This window comes from Kryptolebias marmoratus, linkage group LG10 (assembly GCF_001649575.2).
Source record: "Kryptolebias marmoratus isolate JLee-2015 linkage group LG10, ASM164957v2, whole genome shotgun sequence".
Classification (NCBI taxonomy): domain Eukaryota; kingdom Metazoa; phylum Chordata; class Actinopteri; order Cyprinodontiformes; family Rivulidae; genus Kryptolebias; species Kryptolebias marmoratus.
Genome location: NC_051439.1, coordinates 21,866,981 through 21,887,513, shown reverse-complemented (window position 1 = coordinate 21,887,513; position 20,533 = coordinate 21,866,981). Strand labels below are relative to the sequence as shown.

The 20,533-nt window shown below is 40.9% G+C and overlaps 1 protein-coding gene and 1 long non-coding RNA gene across 3 annotated transcripts; one reads left to right on the top strand and one right to left on the bottom strand.

Moving 5' to 3' along the window:
* Nucleotides 1-6,107: 6,107 nt before the first annotated feature.
* Nucleotides 6,108-8,950, top strand: LOC112451126. The gene is made up of 3 exons (XR_003039879.2): nucleotides 6,108-6,168; nucleotides 6,240-6,304; nucleotides 8,393-8,950. It is a non-coding gene; the product is annotated as an uncharacterized LOC112451126 (long non-coding RNA).
* A 7,369-nt stretch (nucleotides 8,951-16,319) lies between these two features.
* On the bottom strand, nucleotides 16,320-19,370 carry LOC108245038 (microsomal glutathione S-transferase 1). Of its 2 annotated transcripts, none has more exons than XM_017431663.3 (4): nucleotides 19,237-19,370; nucleotides 18,770-18,904; nucleotides 18,349-18,440; nucleotides 16,320-16,721 (listed from the first exon to the last, which is right to left on the bottom strand). In XM_017431663.3, exons 2-4 carry the CDS (start codon nucleotides 18,884-18,886, stop codon nucleotides 16,475-16,477), a joined length of 456 nt encoding a protein of 151 aa, XP_017287152.1. In that variant the 5' UTR covers nucleotides 18,887-18,904; nucleotides 19,237-19,370; the 3' UTR covers nucleotides 16,320-16,474. The 2 variants fall into 2 exon arrangements, with proteins under 2 accessions (XP_017287152.1, XP_017287153.1); XM_017431664.3 differs by lacking the exon at nucleotides 19,237-19,370 and adding an exon at nucleotides 19,095-19,221 and having other exon boundaries at nucleotides 16,475-16,721.
* Nucleotides 19,371-20,533: the final 1,163 nt, after the last annotated feature.

The following is a 20,533-nucleotide window of genomic DNA, read 5'->3' as shown; positions in this document are numbered from 1 at the left end:
CCCCCCCCCCCCCCCCCCCCAAAAAAAAACAACCAATAAATCTAGAGCAGAAGAGCGCCAACATGTGGCCGCTGCAGGACTCTGCAGCCCAGAGTCAGCACTGTTGTTGTCCAGTTTCAGCTCCTGTAAATATTCATCAGCTGTTTCAGGACATTACAGGTTCCTGTAACTTTTATATCTTTTTAAAAATGATTTTCTTAAATTTTTTCATTAAAATAAACAAAGAGCTCTTCAAATCTTACTTACTTACTCAAATCATTCTTCATTTGTAGCTTTTAGCTCCTGTTTTGCTAATTTTAGCTACTGTTAAATCTCTATGATACCTACATTTCCCCCCTTCAATTACTGTAATTGTTTTGCATATATTAATCTTTTTTAATGCCAATTTACAGAAAACTGGAATCTACTTTATGGTAAGAAATAAATCTTTTCATCAGCGTTGGTTCTGTTTAAAGCTGCTCGGTGAATTTATTTTAGTTTTTTATTTTTTCTGTAAAAAGTAACAGTAAGAGTAAAAGTGCTAAAAGTCTTTTAGGTCGGTGTGTAAAAAATCTGATTATTTGAACAATATCTGTTTGATAAGCTTTTATAAATTAGTGTTTATCTTTTTAAAAGAGATTCATTTAAAAAAAATGTTAATTGGATGTGAGATTCTGCTAATTATGTTAAGTTTTTCTTTAAATTGTGCTCATAGTGATCATAAAAAACTTCTCATTTTCCCACAGTCAGTATTGATGAAACTATTGATCAGATCAGACTTTATTCTTCGTGTTTTTATCTAAAAATATTAGCTTTTATTCAAATTCCAAACTAGTTTTTTGATAGATGAATCTCCTTTTTCTCTTTGTTAAACACAACTGAGTCATTTGCAAACTCGAAATGACAAAATAAAATGAAATCTATGGTAAAACTGATCCAATTAGAACCCCTAAATATGACATAAAAGTTAACACAGCTCAACAAGTCCATTAAAATTGAGGATTAGATATTTGAAGAGTCTGTAAGTGATGCTCACTGAATGAAGAAGTTCCTCTTTGTTCTGGAAGTTCCTGCAGCTTCACTCGTCCTTCAGGAACATGACGATAATCAGACTGATGCTTGTAAACTCGTCTTATTGTTTGGGTTTGTTTACGCGCCGATAATCACCCAGAGAAGAAGAATAGATTTTAAATGACTGGGTAGAATCTGACAGGAGTAAATACGGAGAAAATAAATTAACACAAACTGTCACCGCGAGGGGCTTTAACACCCACGAACATCTGGCTCAGTGGGAGACGGGCCAATCAGAGCTCAGAGCTGGGTCACATGACTCTGCAGGTATTTATCATCTGCGGGGCTGGAGGTGAACACAACCAGATGGATGCAGGACCAGATTTTCCTTCTGCTTTAATGATGTCAGAAATCCTCTCTGCTCTGTGCGAGGAGTTACCTGTAAGAATTATGACATCACAATAAAACTGTCTTATAATCGTACAAATCAATTCCCACAGCATGACATCCTCCTGAGTTTAATAATCTGGATTTCTAATTTTATTCAGTCTGAACCTCAGAGCTTCACAGACCTGATCAATAAAGCATCCAAACTTTGAAGTTTTATTGATTATTAATCAGTTTGGTGTTTGTTCATGATCCTGGATGCTCGTTTAAATTAAACAGCCTCCAACAATAATTAGTTTGGGAAGAAATGACCTTAACTTCCTGTTCCTGAGCTGATTTTAGGCAGGAAACGGGCAACAACATGCTCATAAAGAGGCAGAGAAGAAGTCACAAACAGGACGGTTAGTTAACTAATTAATTAGTTATTGAGCATCATTGTCCTGTGTGTGAGACTTCCAGATTGGATGTGGACAAAAAGTGATAAAAAAGGGGACAATGACTTGGATCAAAGTGTCGTTTTTAGGTATAAATTCTGGAAAATTAAATTTTCTTTTACAGTTTTGAAATAAGTGACTCCCTTTGATGAACTGATGTGAATTTTTACCATCTTTCTGCTGTGGGAGGTGTCTGAGGGTGGTGCCCGGGTCACTCTGGGGGGGTTTAGTTACCAGAATGACTCAGAATAACCTGATGAAGGAAGCCTGCAGCCTCGGCTCTCTGTGGTTTTTCCCTCAGCTGCTGATGGGGAGCTGAATGGGTATAAACTGGGACGAAGGTCTGACCGCTCGTTACAGCAGCAGGGTGAAGCTGCGGCTGCCGGGGGGCCGCCGGGGGCCACAGGGAGGCCCCCAGGAACCACAAAGGCTGCTGTCCTACAGGGGCCTGGTGTGGTTTAAGAGCTGAAGAATGTGGGGTTAAAGACACAGAAGGCGAGCTGATGATCTATTCTTTGATTAAATTCATTTATTTTTAATTATTTTTTTTTTATGCTTACACTTTTTTAAACTTTTAATCTGAAGAAAAACTCATAATTTTGTTCTTTTTGTATTAAAACTAGCTTAAAAATAAGGAGAATTTGAACTTGAAAAGCTGGAGGTGATGAAATAAAAAGAGTTAAATTAAAAAAAACAAAAAACAGATTTAGTACAAAAACCAGAAAACAAATAAAACCAAAAGAGGATAAATTTAATTAATTTTCTTATTTTATTTGTTTCAGACATTTAGACCTTCACTGTGGTTTTCTTGTTTTTATGCTGAACTGAATTTTGTTGATTATTTAAAAAGCAGCTGAGATTAAATTAAAGCCAAATTAAATCATACTATTTCTACATTTCATTATTATTATTATTATTATTATTATTATTATTATTATTATTATTATTATTATGCCCCAAAAGTAATTCATACAGCTAGAAACAAGATCTGCATGATTTCCTAATATGTCCTTAAATTAAAAAATAAATATTTACGTTCAGTGAGGTATGCAGATAAAAGTGTTTGTTTACATTGAGTGCGTACCTGCATTTCAGAGTGGCTCCTCAGTAAATCTGGACAGCTAAACTCTTTTTATGTTCGTTTGCAGAGAGAACCTTTTACATTTCTTTCTGTTTCAGTCACAGGAAGTGTTTAAGTTGAGACAAACTGATCCGCTGCGTGTTTTTGATTCAGGACTGTTTGGTGATAAACAGCTGAGACGTTTTCAGACTCCTGAGTGGACCTTTAAGAGGCCCATGGTCTCAGAGTTTTGTCCCTCACGATGCTCCGTACAAGTTGAACGTCAGCGAGGTGAAAAATGTTGAGAATCCGCTGCGGTTTAAAAAGCTTTCTGCTCACCTGTTTGTGGGTCGTGTTGGTGTTTGGGTCTGCAGTGCCTGAATCCTGCAGCCCGTCCCCCCTCCCTGCAGCTGAGACTCACAGTGGATCACTTGTTTTTGACCCCAGAGTCCCCCCCGTCCCCCCCTCCTGTCCTCCCCCAGTCTGTCTCCTGGCTGCTGAGAGCCTGGACTAAATAAAACAACGTGTGGATTAATGATCAAGTGATTTGAAGGCTGCGTTCTCAGTATTTACCCAGAGGATCAATCTAAATTAAAGCTGTATCAACAGAGACGTTTGCAGAAACCATGGATCATCGGTGGAAAGCACAAAGTCCCTCTCGTCCGTTATCTGATCAAATCTGCTTCTTCACATGCAACAACGAGGACGAACCGATGAGGCGTTCAGGAACCCAGAAATCACAGAAATCTGAACTGTCCTGAGGGGTCCGGGAGCTTTGAGTAAAATCTATTTATAGGGACAAACGGCACTAACTGATCTCACGTCAGCTGACCTTCGGTTAACGAGTGTTGGCTGTGAACTTTTCAGTGATTTCTTCCTTCCTGCTGCTCAGATTTATTCCACCCATTCTCAGCTTCTTTGGTGAGGGTATAACACAGTTTTTAGCTCAATATCTGTGAAATTGACTGAGTGCTGGCTAACTTTGATTAGCTGTGGCTAATTGTCGATTAATCTCCGTCCCTTTAAGCTCCATTGAGCTTCAAAATGACTACAGTCCCTCCTCAGGCCTCAGTGGAACAAAGTGGAGTTAGAAGCTGAATTAGAGTCAGAGGTGAGTCCGTAACGAGACTCTGATGGACTCTTCAGTCAGCAGTTTCTGATTGGAGGCCTCGAACCCGTGGATGTTTAACGCAGAGGGCAGCGTTCAGGAGTGGACATCTTTCAACATGTTTGTCCTGATGAGCTTCTCCTGCAGCTGCTGCTCAGCCGAGGAGCAGCCGAGGAGCAGCCGAGGAGCAGCTGGATCTGCTTACAGCTGACCTGCAGCCTGCGGATCCAGAACCAGGGCTGCATCAGGTCCGATTCAACGGGTCGGTGTGAAGACGAGGAAACAAACGACTCAGACTCCTTCTGCCCTCTGCTGGAGCAACACTTTCAAACCTCAGTTTCCTTTGTGCTGATTGTTTTTCCTCTTTTTATTTTTATTCTGCATACCTTTTGCAACCTTTAGCTCATTCAGGAGATGAGGGCTATGACTTTTGGTTTGTGCAACTTCTAATATTTCACTTTTTTTGCAAACATTTTCCCCATAGAAACACATTAAGATCTCTTCAATTCCTTCAGAAACATTGCTTTCTTTAAAATCTGCTTCTCATGCTGGCTCTATTTTTGTCTTCTCATGCTACTTTTAGCTTTTAGCTAGCCCTTTGCTATATTTAGCAAATCTTTTGCTGCTTTCAGCTAGCATATTGCTACTTTTAGCTTTTAGCTAAAAATGGAGTTCTCTAGTTCAAGAAATTAAATCCGTTTTTCCTCTGACCCAAATGTTTCAGAGGGTGGAGGAGATCATTTTTTCAGCTCAGACTCAGAGTTTGGATCTGGTGTTTTCTTTTAAATCAAGTTCTGTTTACATGTAGTCAGCAGGGTGAAAGTAAAAATATTTTTTTATGATAAAAGATGAAGTAAATCAGTGATGTTTTAAAGTCTCAAAGCCTTCGAGGGTCATTATCCTCCAACATGTGATAAGAGATGACAGCTTGTCTGAAACTGGACTTCATCGTCCTCACGGGCCGTCCAAAAACCACACGGATGTGTCCAAACGCTCAGATAGCTACATGTACGAGACATGTCCCAGGAGACGTGTCCCTGCTGAGTTTCGGGTCTCTGACACGAAGGCGTGAAGCTGCAATCAGAGGCTGAAGGCTCTCAGTTCCTCGTCCTCAGATGGTGTCATCACTAAATGACTCGATCTGGACTCAAAGGAGGAAGAGTTCGGAGAAGAATCTGATCGATGAGTCAAAGTTTCTGTGTGTGAGAACGATCCCCCCGTTGGTGTCCAATCCTGGTCCTGGAGGATCAGCGTACTGCATGTTTTAGATGTTTCTCTGGTCTTCAGCAGGTCTTCAGGTTCTGTTAATCACTCATTCAAATCAAGTTTGTCAAACTACAGGGTGGGCCATTTATATCCACCATATAAAGCCACTTCCTGGAAAGTGGATTGGTCGTCGTGGGCCAGCTGAACGTCCCCCAAGGTCTCCCGATCTGACCCCCTTGGACTTTTATCTTTAGGGTCATCTGAAGGCGATCGTCTCTGCTGTGAAGATACGAGACGTGCAGCACCTGAAACTACAGATACAGGAAGCCTGTGCTCGCATTTCTCCTGCCGTGTTGCTGTCAGTGAGTAAAGAGTGGGAGAAGAGGGTTTCATTGACAATCCAACACTTTGAACACATTTTATAAGTGGCGAGAAACTTGTAAAACTTGTAAATAACTCATAAAAGAATCAAGTTACATCAAAACCAAGCACACCGTTGTTTTTCTTGTGAAATTCCCAATAAGTTTGATGTGTCACATGACCCTCTTCCCATTGAAAAAAAAAGAAGTTGGATCCAAAATGGCCGCCATGGTCACCTCCCATATACTAATGTGCCCCAAACAGGAAGTTAATATCACCAACCATTCCCATTTTATTCAGGTGTATCCATAGAATTGGCCGACCCTGCAGAAACAACTAAAACCTGCAGGATAGTGGTCGTCCAGGGGTTTGGACACCACTGATCTGCAGTTACACAACATAAATGAGACACAATCACTGAGATTTACAATTTTTTTCTCACATTTTTAGAATTACTGTTAAAGCAAAAACAAGACTGTAGCAGGTGGCACCACTAGGTGTCGCACCCTCCACAGCCTGAGCTTCCATAAAAGGGAAGCAGGAAGAGTGGTGGCAAAGTCAATTTCCTGTGTGCGTGACCAGGTGTGTGTTGGGCCCACGCGTTTCACTGTTTGCTGGCTGTGGTAAGGTTCGGGGAAGGAAACTTTTTTTATTTGTTTAAATAAATTGTCCTGACATGGTGTTTTTTATGCAGGGCCACAGTATTAATGATGTTTCAGCGGTAGTGTTGCCCGGGCATGTGGTCATTCAACGCCGCAGGTAGGCCCTATACATTTGTCTTCTTTTAAAGATTAAATTGTATGTTTTATATCATTTTTATTTTGGTAGGGCTACACCAGAGCTGCTACATCTTTTCGTTTTAGCGTGTTGGTCTATGCAATACAGGTATGCAGTGTTTTTAAGCATTTAGTAATTTTTGTTTTTACAGTTACATCACTGCTTCCTGCTGTCCTTTTAAGATTCGATTTATCTCTTTTTTTTTTTTTTTTTTTGTTAGTTCGCCCAGTCTTGGATTATGTGCCCCTCTTCGATACATGTGAGGGCGAGCTAAGAATCTTCTGCATATTTTTTGTTTGTCCTGTTTTTTTCTTTTGGGGTCACTCCCCAGAACACGCCAAATCCATATCAGTTGTTCCTAATTATTTGAGACCTGATCTTGTGTGGCTTGATTGTGAGTGTAAATTGCACCTGATTATTCTTGCAGTGGATTGAGTGCATCTTAAGGGTTGCAGTGCACACAGTAGTGCTTTGTGTGGGTTGTCCACTTGAAGTGGGGTTTACTTCAGGTCGAATCTTTTTAGGTAACCACGAATGGGTAATGGTAGTAGAGAACTCCATATTTTTATACAACAATAAGCTGTGTTAATTAACTGTTTTCTGGTTGTTGTTTGTTACACATCGGCCTGTGAGAGCCGTAACAAGACTAAAGTTAGCTTTTAAGGTAATATTTTCTTCTGTACCTTTTAGCTACTGTTGTGCTGGTTTTACCTTTAAGCAATGGATCAACTTAGCTAATTTTAGCTTTTAGGTACTGCTATGCAAGGTTTAACTTTTAGCAACAGACTTGCTAATTTTAGTTATTAGCTACAGTGTAGCTTTTAGCTTCTTTTAGAGGTGGTTTAATCTTTCAACTGGTGTTTTTCTGGCTTTATTTCATATCTATTATATTGTAATTTTAGCATTAAGCTGTGGTTTTGCTAATTTTAGCTTCTGTTCTGCTTGTTGTAACTTTCACAATTCAGTTTAAGCTTCTTCATCAAATTTCATCAGTCACTCAGCGCTCAGGAGTCACAATTTACTGTCCCAGAAAATACAGATTTTTCTAGTTAATCACTGGTATTAAAAAAAAAATTAGTTCAAATATAGTGTCAGCTACAAACTCCACAGCAAACAGGCTATTCTTACTGATAATCCTAAAGGAATTGTGTCTGTTGCACAGAATATTACTTCTCCTCAGTTCAGCTTTTTGTAACTTTAAGAGTTTAATGATTAATTAGCTAATTATTAGCCTCGTTAGCGAGCCAGCATATATTTCACCTGCTAACATGCTAACTTTTGTAGCTTCTTGCAAACTTTTGTTTATTTCAAAACAGCGTTCCCTTGAAAAAATAAAGCCATGACTGACTCGGTTATCCGGTAGACCAGGGGTCCAATCCTGGTCCTCAGGACCACCATCCTGCAGGTTTTCCTTGTTCCTCTGCTCCAACACACCTGATCTGAATCAATAGGTAATTAACAGGCTTCTGCAGAACATGAAGAGGTGATTTAACCATGAATCAGGTGTGTTGGAGCAGAGGAACAAGGAAAACCTGCAGGATGGTGGCCCTGAGGACCAGGATTAGAGACTCTTGCCGTAGATAAAAAGATAAAATACACAACCAACCCAGATAATGTAGGAGAGGGGTGAAACTTCTTGGTGCTTCTTACAAACAAGCACAAAGACCTGCTTAGTCTCTGGTGTTATAAAAGGCTTTTGAGCTGTTTGAACGGTATGACGGATGAATTGACACCGTGACTTTTTAACACCGTGGAATACCTTGAAACCTGTAATCGAAAGTCAGATCAGCTCACAAAGCTGCTGTGAAAAATGTGGAGCTCTTTAGCTGCTGAACGCAGCTTCAGCTTGTCAGGTCTCAGTGAAAACAGCTGCCGCTGCTGCTGGAAACCGGTTGATCCAAACAACTGGAGCCATTCATCACCTGGGTTTGTCTGAAAGCCCGTCAGAGGCTCGGGGTTCCTCCTGGACCTGATTGTGTTGTTGTTGTGTCGTCTGCAGCCGCTCCAGGAGCTCTGTGATGTTTCACGGACCCTGAAGTCCTGCTGTAAATATTTGAGTGTGTTCTGCAGGTGAGTGGAGCAAAAAGGGCAGCAGGACGTGTTTACAGAGGACGAAGAGGAGGAGAAACTGATCCACCCGGAGTCTGCCGAAGCTCCAGCTGCTCAGAGACTAATCAGAACTGAGAGCTGATGTATTTTTGTAACGAGCTGACAGCAGATTTCCACTCCTTGCCTCAGATGAGGGCCTAATCAACATGGTCACAGTGTTTCTGCGGCGGTGACAGCTCTCACCACGACGGCCGTGACCAAAACAAAACGTCAGCGGACGGATGAGTGGGTGGGCTTCAACTTTAACTCCTGCAGCCTTCAGCTCGTCCGCTCAAAAGGCTGATTGTTTCGGCTGCGTGACGGATGGTTTACACGGAGGTGAAAGATTTCTGTGTCACACATGAAGATCTGATCCGAGGCTGTCCGAACTGTCACCGTCTGAGAGGAAGCTAAACTGGAAATATGACTGTAAATCAACATCAATTCACTTGATCAGAAATATTTTGCCTTTTTTTTTTTAGAAGTTTTTGCAGCCATGTTTGTAGCAGCAGGTTGTTTTTAATCTGAGTCAAGATGGCTGCCACAATTAAACAATCTTAAACTACACATAAATCTGTAAAACTCAATCAGTTTTACAGATTCTGAACTCCAATTTAATGTGGTCACATCTGATTTGAGTGAGACGGAATGGCACAAACGGTGGCGGGCGATATGCATTCTCTCAAGGAATACTAGACCTTTTGTCTTTCTTTTGAAAACTTTCACATTTACTTCAGCATACTTGCTTTATTTGTGCATCCTCATGCTTTCTGTCTCCTTATGCATCCTTTTATGTCCCAAAAGTCACCTTTATACATCCCTTTTGTCCTGTTATGCATCCTTTTAGTCTCCTTATGCTTCCTTTTTATGATTTATATCCACATTTCTGCTTTTCTGTCCTTCTCCTCCGTGTTTCTTCTTTAAAATATCTCAGCTAACATTGAAAGTTCAACAAACATCTTCAGTAATTTTCAGCCGTCATTCAGTTCTCGATATCCATGCATTTTCACAGAAAATGCATATTTTTATAGTTACTCATGGTAAACCAACTTTAATCGTGTTTAATGAGCGTGCACGTTTGGAAGGCTAGCCAGTGAAATGTGTTGGACTTCTCGTGGGTTTAAGTATCACTCGGCTGATAGGACTGGGCGTAACTCAAACTGACGGTTCTGTGTGGGAAATCAGCTTCACGGATTAGAACCTATCTGCAGTTCTCCCAGCGGACCGACACTCAGACCACAAACCCTGAACCCTGGATCTGCTCTGAGGTCACAGCCCATTGGAGGTGTTTCATTTAGGATGCCAAAACAATTTCCCTCTGACCCGCTGAGAGCCGGTTCTGGAAGTTCTTCCCTGCCACAGAGAGGAGTCATGTGACACCGGTGAACCGGCGTTAACCTGCGAGGGAGGGAGGGCCTGATCTGGGCCTCACATGCTGCAGACGGGACAGCAGAGGCCTTGGTGGTGAGTGTTACAAACGTTCTGGAAATATCACAATCACCTCGGTGCTGTAATCTGGATCTCAGGGCCGCGGAGGTTCTGGTATCTGCAGATCAGAGCTGCAGCCCGTTCGTGACTGAATGTAACATAATCAAAAAGTCAGAGCTGTGTTTTATACAACCAATCAGAGCCAATCAGTGTGTGATGGGGACAGGGGCGGTCAGAGGGGCCCCAGCAGAGTGTGTTCCTCATCAGTCGGCCCGGCCCGGCCCGGCTCTGTTTGGATTTCTGTGTTTGGATAAAGCAGATTGGTTTGCACTTAACCCTGTAATGTATGCAAAACTATTCTCCTGATAATTCTCTTTAGGCCTGGCCGCTCACCGCTCCGACACATGCCATAAACGGGCCGCGAGTCCAAGAAAAATGGCACCTAATAAATTCTGACATGGCCGCCGAGGCGGGGAGGGGGGCGCACACGGCTCTGCAGCCCCCCCCGCCCATGACCCTGAACACACAAACACACAGTCATGTTTCCACCACAGCAGAGGACTTCACATTCAGCCCTGGATGTGTGAAAGTGTTTGAATGCAGCAGAGAGGACGGTTAAAGTTATTAAACTAATGCAGAATTTGTGAATAAATAAGTCATTATTCTGAGCAGAACTCCATAAAAAAAGCTGTTTATTTCCCATAATGAAAGATTTCTGCAGAAAGGTTTGGTTTGTTGTTGTGATTTAGGCTTTGGGTGAACTTTGGATAGTTTTTATGACTTCAGAAGCTACCGTAACTTGTGTATTTTTATCTGTGCATAAATGACTCTGAGGGTTAATTATTGTTAACATCTGAGCAAAACCCTGAATATTTTAAAAAGCAGTAAAGTGTTAAACTCTAAATCACTATTTGAAAGGGTTTGTTTCGATGCAGCAACCTTTAAAAGTAAATTTGTGTGCTCAAAGTGCTTCAAAATGTAAAAAGCTGTATATTAACCAGAGGAAATGATCTACTTTAACCATAGTAATATTACTCTAATACTCATGTGTCAAACTCTGTTCCTCGGGCCGCTCTCCTGCATGTTCCTGCTTTAAAACACCTGATTTAAATAAACAACTTGTGGACGTGCTGCTGGAGATCCTGATGATTTGGTGAGGAGGTAAAAAAACCGTTTGAATCAGGTGTGTTGGAGCAGAAACACCTAAACCAGGAGTCTCCAACCCTGGTCCTGGAGGGCCACCATCCTGCATGTTTCCCTTGTTTCTCTGCTCCAACACACCTGATTCAGTGTTTAAATCACCTCTTCATGTCCTGCAGAAGCCTGTTAATCAATCATTAATTCAGATCAGGTGTGTTGGAGCAGAGGAACAAGTAACACCTGCAGGATGGTGGCTCTGAGGACCAGGATTGAAGCAGCAGAACCTCTGTCTGACAGGAACAGTCTCATTTTCTCACAGTTCTTCTCACAAACAGGGTGGAAGCTGTAATAAAGACGGGATAAATTCAATATTTTAAGCTAATAAATAAAACACGTCAGCATTCATGCAAACAGTGGAACCAAGTCCGGCTGGTTCTGATGGTTCAAGCCGTGCTGTAAATCAAAAATGAACCAGCAGATGGAAGCAGATGACAGAGAAACACCCAAACCCAATCAGTCTGAGCACAACAATCCTATAAAATAAACCATTTACAGGTTTAAAAATCACAATAACTCACAGGAACAGATCTAACTTTCTGCAGAAGAAATAAATCTGTCACTAATTAATGCATCAGAAGACTATTTAGTCAGACAAACCTCATTATTTCACTTCTCCGTCTTTTATAAAAATACAGTAGGAATAAATTATCAATGTGATGGACAACTGTTTGCAAACGATTTATGATTGTTGAACCATATTTGTAGTTTTTTTTGCTGCTTTTCAAACATTTGGTTTGTTTCAGGATCTGGGATCTTCTGGTTCATTTCTTGGTGCGAGTTTGTGGTCACGTCAGCCTTTTTGTTTTCTGTTGAACTAAAATAAGGTGAATTTTCTCGAGCTCTTCATGTCTGCGGTCTGGGTTCAACCTCTGACAAACCTTCAGACCTGAAACTCACAAATATAACAAACAGTTACACAGTTGATGTTTTTGTGCACAAAAAGAGGATTCAGTGGAGTGGAAACCTGATCCTGAATGAAATCTGTTTCAAAATAAAACTTTTTTTTTGGTGTAAAACCCAAACTTGCCCCCCAAAAATGACCTAATCCAAGAGGCGGATAGCAGCGTTTTGACAAAGCAGGAAGTTGTGAAGTCCTGGCTCAGGCGATGAAGAAAGAAGGAGAGAAGGAGTTAAAGCCCAAATACGAGCTTCCCACTTTTTACATCCTCTCTGAGTCTCACTGTAAAAACGCCACAACATGACTGCTGAGTGGGATATTCTCCATCATTTTCAGACTGAAGCGGTTTCATCACACCTCTCTGAGGCTGAGCTCAGCGGGGGAACGCAACACGCAACGCATCGAATTATCTTTTATGTGTGAAATGAGGATTTCCAGATGTCACTGAGAGGTGTTTGATGTCAGCTGAAGAGTAGAGATGATAAGAAACAAACTGTCCAACTTAGATTTAAATATTTTTTTAGGAGGATTTAAAAGTTTTCCATCCGTGTGAAACAGAAACCTGGATGGATTAGTTTGATCTCATCCATCAGGTGGGATTCACCTGTCGACACAAACAAGGAGCCGGAATCACAGAATAATGAGAACAGAGGTTTTAACAGCTCTTAACCAACAATACAACTGGAAGAAAAGGAACTCGTCTCTTTATTTGCTCCCAGAATAAACTCTGCAGACAGAACGATCGTCTTAAGGAGTCAGTAAAGTTTCTGTCTGCAGCACTTTGGCCCGGTGGTGTCAGGAAAGTTTATGTGCAGAAACTCTGAGACGGAAATGATCCTGCAGCTCGAAAGGGACACGATAACTTCATGAAACCGGGTTTAAAACGATGAACGGGGACCTGGGGAGGGAAGAGGATGCAGATGTGTTAACTGGAGACAAGCTGAGGAGCAAAACATTCGACAAAATGTTCAAAATAATTAAAACGGTACAACATCACAATAAGCTTTAGGAGGTAAATAAAACCCTTTATGAAGCGTTAACAAGCAGCTGTAAGACATTTTTTATACACTAAAGCAAAATGAAATCCAATTCTTAAAAAAGGTTAGCTAATAGTAGCAGAACAGTAGCTAAAAGCTAACAGTAGCATATGAAGATAGTTTGCTGAAGCAGAACTGAGGAAATTTCAGAGTATTTCTGTGGGTAAAATATTTTCAAATATGGTTAAATACGTAAAAAAATATAAAAGTAACAAACCAAATATCGCAGCACTTATCTCCTGAATGAGCCGAACATTTTGATTTATGAAAAACAGCACAAAGTCTGCAGAAGTGTTATACTGCAAACATAAAAAAATAAAAGAGGAAAATCGTGTGGGAGTGTGTTTTCTGTGGGAGTTTAAACTTTCAGCAGCTGGTTTACCTGGTTCAGCCTCCAGGTGGCACTAAGATGCCACCAAACCACCGTTCGGCCTCTTCAGTCATGGCTGTTTCACTCCTGCATGGATTTATTGTGTTTTCTCTATTTTATTTTCCTTTCAAAGATCCTTTTTAATCTTCACTCAGCCCTTTTCAAGTCGAGCTGCGCCCTGAATGTTTTCTGTCAGTGAAACCAGCTGCGGAGGATTGATCCAAACACACCGGCACCTGCCCTTATTGACTCCTTCCTTTGGGTAATTGTTCGTGCAAAATGTGCCGCTGCAGTTAACAAATCCTCGGATACCCAGCAGTGTCTTTTAACAGGTTCAGAGAAGGCACCGAGGTGCAGTAATCCTTTATCTGATGATGCATTTAAAAAGCTGAGCTTCATTAACCGGGGCTGTCTCAGTCAGACGTTTGAAGTGTTTAATTTGTATGAAACATGGCTTTACAGTGATGTCTTGGGCTGCTCTTTAATAAATTAAATTTAAGCTAGAAAGTGAAACAAACCATCCCTGAATGTTGGCTTTAAAGGAAAAGTCAGTTCCTCTAAATGAGCCAACTTTTGTTTTTTTCCTTGTAAAATGTTTCTGCTAAGAACCCAAAGGGCTCCATTCAGAGACCCGAACAATAACTGCCAGTAACACGTCTGTAAAATGTTTTACAGCATGAAGGCATGGTTTTACTCTGAATCCTGCAGGCTGTGTTGGCTCACTTTCCTCCAACTGAACCACAGTGGTAAACCAGTGCAGTGAAAAGTGGTTATTTCATTTTACTAGAATATTTTTCTCAAAAAATACACTCGACCCACTGTTAATGTGAGAAGGCACGCTGCTCAGTATGACGACAAGAAAACATTTAATGCCTGAAGCCTCTGAAGTCGACATCAGAGGCTTGACTTCTATCAAGAAACAGAACTAGATGAAGTATTTTTTTAAAAGAAAATACAAATAAATTGCAAACGTGACATAAAACTGTTGGTAAATGATCATCAATGCTGAATAATATGTGCAGATTTTATGCTTTCCTACAAATATCGTTTAATCCTAAATTTGTCCCAGACTAAAACTCGATCCTTTTCCAGAACTATTCTTATTCCTGTTGCTAAAACCCCCCTGATTCTGTTCCAGAATCAAACTCAAATATATTTTAGAACAAAACATGATTATATTCCTGAATCAAACCTGAGTCTGTTCCAGAATTAAACTTGATTTTAGTCTAGAATAAAGCTTCATTCTGTCCCAGAATAAAACCTAAATTTGTCCCAGACTAAAACTTGATCCTTTTCCAGAACTATTATTAATCTTCTTCCTAAATAAAACATGATCCCATTCCAGAATCAAACCTGAGTCTGTTCCAGAATTAAACTTGATTTTAGACTAGAATAAACCTGATCCTGTCCCAGAATCAAACCTGATTCTGCATCAAAATAAAACCTGAGTCTGTTCAAGAATAAAACCTAATTTTAGTCTACAATGAAGCTTCATCCTGTCCCAGAATAAATCTAAACTTGTTCCAGACTAAAACTTGATCCTTTTCCAGAACTATTCTTATTTCTGTTCCTAAATAAAACCTGATTCTGTTCCAGAATCAAACTTAAATATATTTTAGAACAAAACACGATCCTATTCCTGAATCAAACCTGAATCTGTTCCAGATTAATACCTGATTCTGTTCCAGAATAAAACCTGATTTTGCGTCAAAATAAAACCTGATTCTGTTCCAGAATTAAACTTGATTTTAGTCTACAATGAAGCTTCATCCTTTCCCAGAATAAATCTAAACTTGTTCCAGGATAAAACTCGATCCTGTTCCAGGATAAAACTCGATCCTGTCCCAGAAGAAAGCCAGATACCGCTCTAAAAGAAAACCCAGGTCCGCTTCATAAATCTGACAGAATCTGTGATGACAAAGCCGGCGTCGCAGTGAGGTTTGTGTACTCCCTCAGCCGTGACTTTGACAAACAGCCTGTAGTTACTGGTTTCTGATTGGACCAAATGAACCATAATCAAGATAAATGTGGCTGGCTGCTTTGATTCCACCCCGACGGCCTGAGGCTGCTTAAGGCTCTCATGTTTCAGCTCAATCAAATCAATATGTTATTTATTGCTGCCAACACCCTCATGATGCTGAGGAACAGTAATTAATTTAGTTCCTCAATAATCAGAAGGTTATGCTTTTTTTTTTTTCCCCGAACAGGAAAACATTTTATATCCAGCTGGACTGATCAGAACATTCAGCTGTTTATGGGTTCGTTCTGAAGTCATCAAGCACAAGAGAGCTGTCTTGTTTTTTTGGTAATAAATTTAATAAAAAAAAGGCTTATTGGAAAGAAGGCCTTTTTATTGAAGGAAATAACTTTTTGCAGAAGATTTGAAACCATTTTTCATCCCAATGAGCATCAACGACTCTTTTGAGGCCTTCTTTTTTTCCGAAAACGACTTCAAACATTATTTTGAGCTTCAAATAAAAGTTTAATTTGGACCCGATTAGCTTTAACGTCACCTTTAAAATACAAAACCAGGCATCACGCAAAACTGCTTTCACTTTCTTTTAAACTGTGAGTATTTTCAGTCAAGTTTCTGCAGAGAAATAGATGGTGTGCAACATTTCAAGTTCAGTTGATTTTGACACAAGCTGGAGCCCTTCGTGCATCGATGTTACAGCTGCTTATCACGGTGAGAGCAACTGAACTCTCTCCACGCCCACATATCAGAGACGGCAGCGCAGCAGATAAAGTTAAAACCAGGAGTAACCCTTTCAGAGCCAGACAGCAGCAGGTTGTTATCTGCGACGTTAGCAACACAAACAAGAAAGGTCTGGAAAGAGAAAGAGATCAAACAGGAATCTCTGCTAAGACAAACAAACTGTGCAAAGTTCAGGGTTTTGTGTTTGAAGAGTTAAATAGTTCAAAGTTCAGGTGCAACTGCTTCTTCATCTGCATAATTAGAAATTATTAACACATCCACACAGTTGACAGAAACATTTATTATCAATTAGTTTTTTTTAAATTCACATTTCCAGTTGAGCTTTAAAGAATTCCTGCACGTCACATTTACCAAACGGCTCAGTCAAACTGTGAAAACAACAGAAGTAGAAAACACGTGTCGTCAGGAGCGCCCCCTACAGGACGAAGACCGTGCTGAGCACCCTGTACGCCATGGAGAACATGACCAGCGTGCCGAGGATGTAGGAGAGGCCCCGGCTGGGCTGAGGCAGGGCGTTGATGTAGGCGATGGTGTGGAAGATGCGGAAGGCCGTGAACGCGCGGAAGTGAAGCAGGGCGGTGGAAAGTTCTGGTCCAGTCAGAGCGTACAGCAGGCCGATGAAGAAGAAGGGGACGACGTTCTCCAGGTCGTTGTGGTGACACCTGCAGAACGAAAAGTGCGACACGCTGTGGGACCAGTTTATCAACCATTTATGATTTACAGTATTTACAGAAAGCTGCTCTGAAATCAACCAGACCAGTTCTGAACAAACCCATCAGAGGAAAAAACAGATCTCCCAACAGAAAAACTGTTTCTTCTCGATGGTCGTGACTCGAATGATAATCATCTGATTCTGATAAAAACTGGTTGTGTCAGACAGAAACTGTTTCTCCCCGAGGCCGAGATGCCGAACGCAGATAGAGCCACGCTGTTTCTGCGGATCAGAGTGAGGAGTGTTCAGACATTTACGCAAACTGAACCCCCCTCACAAAAGCTCCAATGGAGCAGAACCAGCTGCCCAAAGATGGGTCAGAAATGTCCACGTTTTAGACCGAAGACAGAAGTCCTGAAAGAGAAGAGACGCAAGTAAACTACATCAAACCACAGGAGGTGTCATGTTACACTCAGGTTTATGATCCCACTTTTACAAACAGCCAAAAATGACATCATGCAGGTGCAGAGCAGGGTTTAAGCCCAGACATGCACCTCGTAAGTTTTGTAACAAGTTGCACGCTGCAGGAATACCACCTCCTGAATGGACCAACATCACGAACAAACTGCAGGCAGTGGTCATCAGAGATCTCTGCCACAGGAACCCTAACTTGTGGACAAGAACCACCCAGAAGTTGGTCAGTTTGGCTCGGACTAAACAAGATTAGAGAGGTCAAAGCAGACCTGGAGAAGATCATTGGAAACGGGACTGATCTCTTCACACTGACAGATTTTTGTGCCAGATAACTAACGCAGATGTTGCCCAACTGGGAATCCTGGGTAAAATCTGGCACAGATGTTGTTGTGTGTCCTCAGCTCCAAGTTCCTGCAGGGTGGGTGACTCATTTTTCTTTACTAGCGTCACTTTCCATTTAAACTGAAGACTGCTGTAGCGTGCAAACCTGTTTTTTTAATTCACACAATTAAAAAAGGTGCAACTTATAAGAAGCATCAGAATGAGAGTATGACTTCATTACAACATCATGCTCAGTCAGTTTTACAGATATCGAGCTCAAAATGTGAACTCAGTCATCCCCAACATATTCTAAACACAAACATTGAACAAGCTGTCTTTATAATGTTTGGCTTTAACTGGAGTCAGTTTTGTCTGTTGGCAAAAAGCATGGGTTTTAATAAAACATTCAGAAAGTAATCATTAAATGCTTGGTTTTTAATTTAAGTAATAAATGACTCAACAAAACCAAACAGTTCTGACCTTTCAGTCATTCAGGGAGGAGTAAGATATCTGCAGTAAAAGGTTTCAGACAGTTACTGATTAAATAAACCTGCTGGTTAATGTTTGTTAAAAAGGATTATTATCAGACTGCGGAAAGCTGGGATCTAAATTCTGATTTGTCACTTTGAGACTCATTACAAAGTAAATAAGTGATTAAAATATTTTTTTAACATGAAAATTGGTTTAAAATAGTTTTAAATAGTTAAATTTTGCAAATTTGTGCTAAAAGACGTTGTTATTCACTTTAAAACCCTAATGAATGCAGGTAAACATCACATTAAAATGAATATTTTTGTGTTAAATAATGGCAGCTTTTAAGTGTTACAGTGAGATGTTCTTACCTTTGAACTCGTTCCACATCTGGATGAGATTTCAGCAGCTTCTTCTTCTCCTCCTCAGACTTTCGGGCAACATCTTCCTCGTTGGTGAAGGACTAAAAGGAGAGAGAACACGAACACGTGCACGGACTTAAGGCTCGGTTTTTGCCTGCATGCCAGAGATTCCGATCAGCAGACCAGGATGGGAGGGTCTGCTTTATTCGTTTGAACAAATACACAGAATCAGCACGAGGGAACAGTTCCTGGAAGGTTCAGTTTTTCAGATAATGCGTTTATGAAACAGTGTTTTTACAGTTAGGCCTCAGTTTGAAGATGCAGAAACAGGACAAACTGGTTCAGAAACCAACACGATTCTGCTCTTTCTGGGAGTGTGGAGACTCCAACTTTAAGAATCAAACGTTTAAAACAAAAATCTGCCACTCACCCCTCGGGTGATCCGGAAATACGCAGTCATCGGCCCCATCAGCATCATCTTCAGGGTGACAATGGCAGCGTAGGTGGTGAAGGCCCTGAAGACCTCGTCTTCCATCAGCTGAGCCATTTTTACTGGATCACACAGCTGCCCAACAGAAACACACAGCAGATATTTCACAGCTTTACCTCTACAGCTTTTTAACAAGCAATAAAAAAACCTGAAGGCTGTTAAAACTCATCTAAACTAAAAGGTTTAATGTCCTTTAACGCTCAGTAAACAATGCATGCATGTCAGAAGGTTTTCATGCCATGAATTAAAAGAAAAATGCAGTGACCCAGTTTGAGCTGAAGCCACAAATCCAGCTGTGAAACCAGTTTCAGTTTAAAAATGTGCCAAAGTTTCTGATCCAGTTTCATCTGAAGACAAAAAGAGAACAGAAGAACGAAATGTTAAAAATCTGAAGCAGAAAAACTTACAGTTCTGCAGCTGAGCTCAGTTTGGGTGGTGACTCAGCAGATGTGTTGACTTAAAACACCTCCCACTTAACTCAGGGGGCGGGGCCAAAATAAGCTCACTTCCTGTTTGACTTTCTACACTTCTGAGGACTGAGTGCATTCGTACCATCAGACACTGAGAATGATCTAAACCTGGACCTTGTTCCAGAATAAAAACTGTTTCTGTCCCAGAACAAACCATGATCTTATTCTAGACTAAAACTGGATTCTGTCTCAGACCAAAACCGAGTTCTGTCCCAGAACAAACCAGGATTTTATTCTACAATAAAACTTGATCCTGTTCTAGACTAAAACCTGACTCTGTTCCAGAACAAAACCTTATTTTGTCTTGGACCAAAACTGGGTTCTGTTCCAGACAAAAATCTGATCATATTCTACAATAAAACCAAATCCTGCTCCAGAATAAAACCCGAAACCCCTAAAGATGTCTCTAAAACCCAAATTTTATCTTCGGAGGGAGATCAGACGAAACAGAAAAAGTGAAAAATGAAGATTGATAAACAGTTTAATCCAAAAACAAAGCAGGAAAACCAGGAAGTAAACAGGAAACGTTTAATGTTAATGAGGTTTAGGAAAAACAGGAAGTGTCTGATCTCTCAGGTGTGAAATAATTACCTGAGAGCAGGCAAAGTGGAAAACAGACAGGAAGTACTATTATGGGAAAAACAGGTCAGAGTGTTAATGTGTTGCAGGACTGGATGGATGTAAACAAATAAAACAAGACAAAATATTAAATGTTTTGGTTTAATTTTGCCTGCAAATGAATATTTATTCATCTTTTAAAATGCTTTAATGATGCTGCTGGTTCTGTGTCACAGAGCTCCTTCAGCTCCTGCACGGTTCTTCTTCTTGTAACATTAAAATTCAGTCCGATGCATCGCAATCCGAAGCCCACAGACCTCTGGGTTTCCTCAGAGCCTGATGATAGATCCACGTTTCTTCAGGACAGATGAAAGACGAAGCTGCAGCCTCTCTGAGGAAATAAATTCTCTCTGATATTTGTTTTTAAAAAACCCCGTTCAGAGAGGGTTTATTTCCAGCCTGGACAGACTCTGGTTTTATATTCAGAACATGGCCGTCTCACAGGTGAAGGACTCTCAGAGGTGGATGCTCTTCGTCCTGATCAGCCTCTTCTTCAGGCTGGAAGCTGGTTCCTCAGAGACAACAAGAGGCTTTCCTCTGATCTCTGAGGGTTTCTGGAAGGTCAGGAGACCAAACGGATCGTGTCACCGGTCGCTCGGAGCCAGAGGGAGACGTT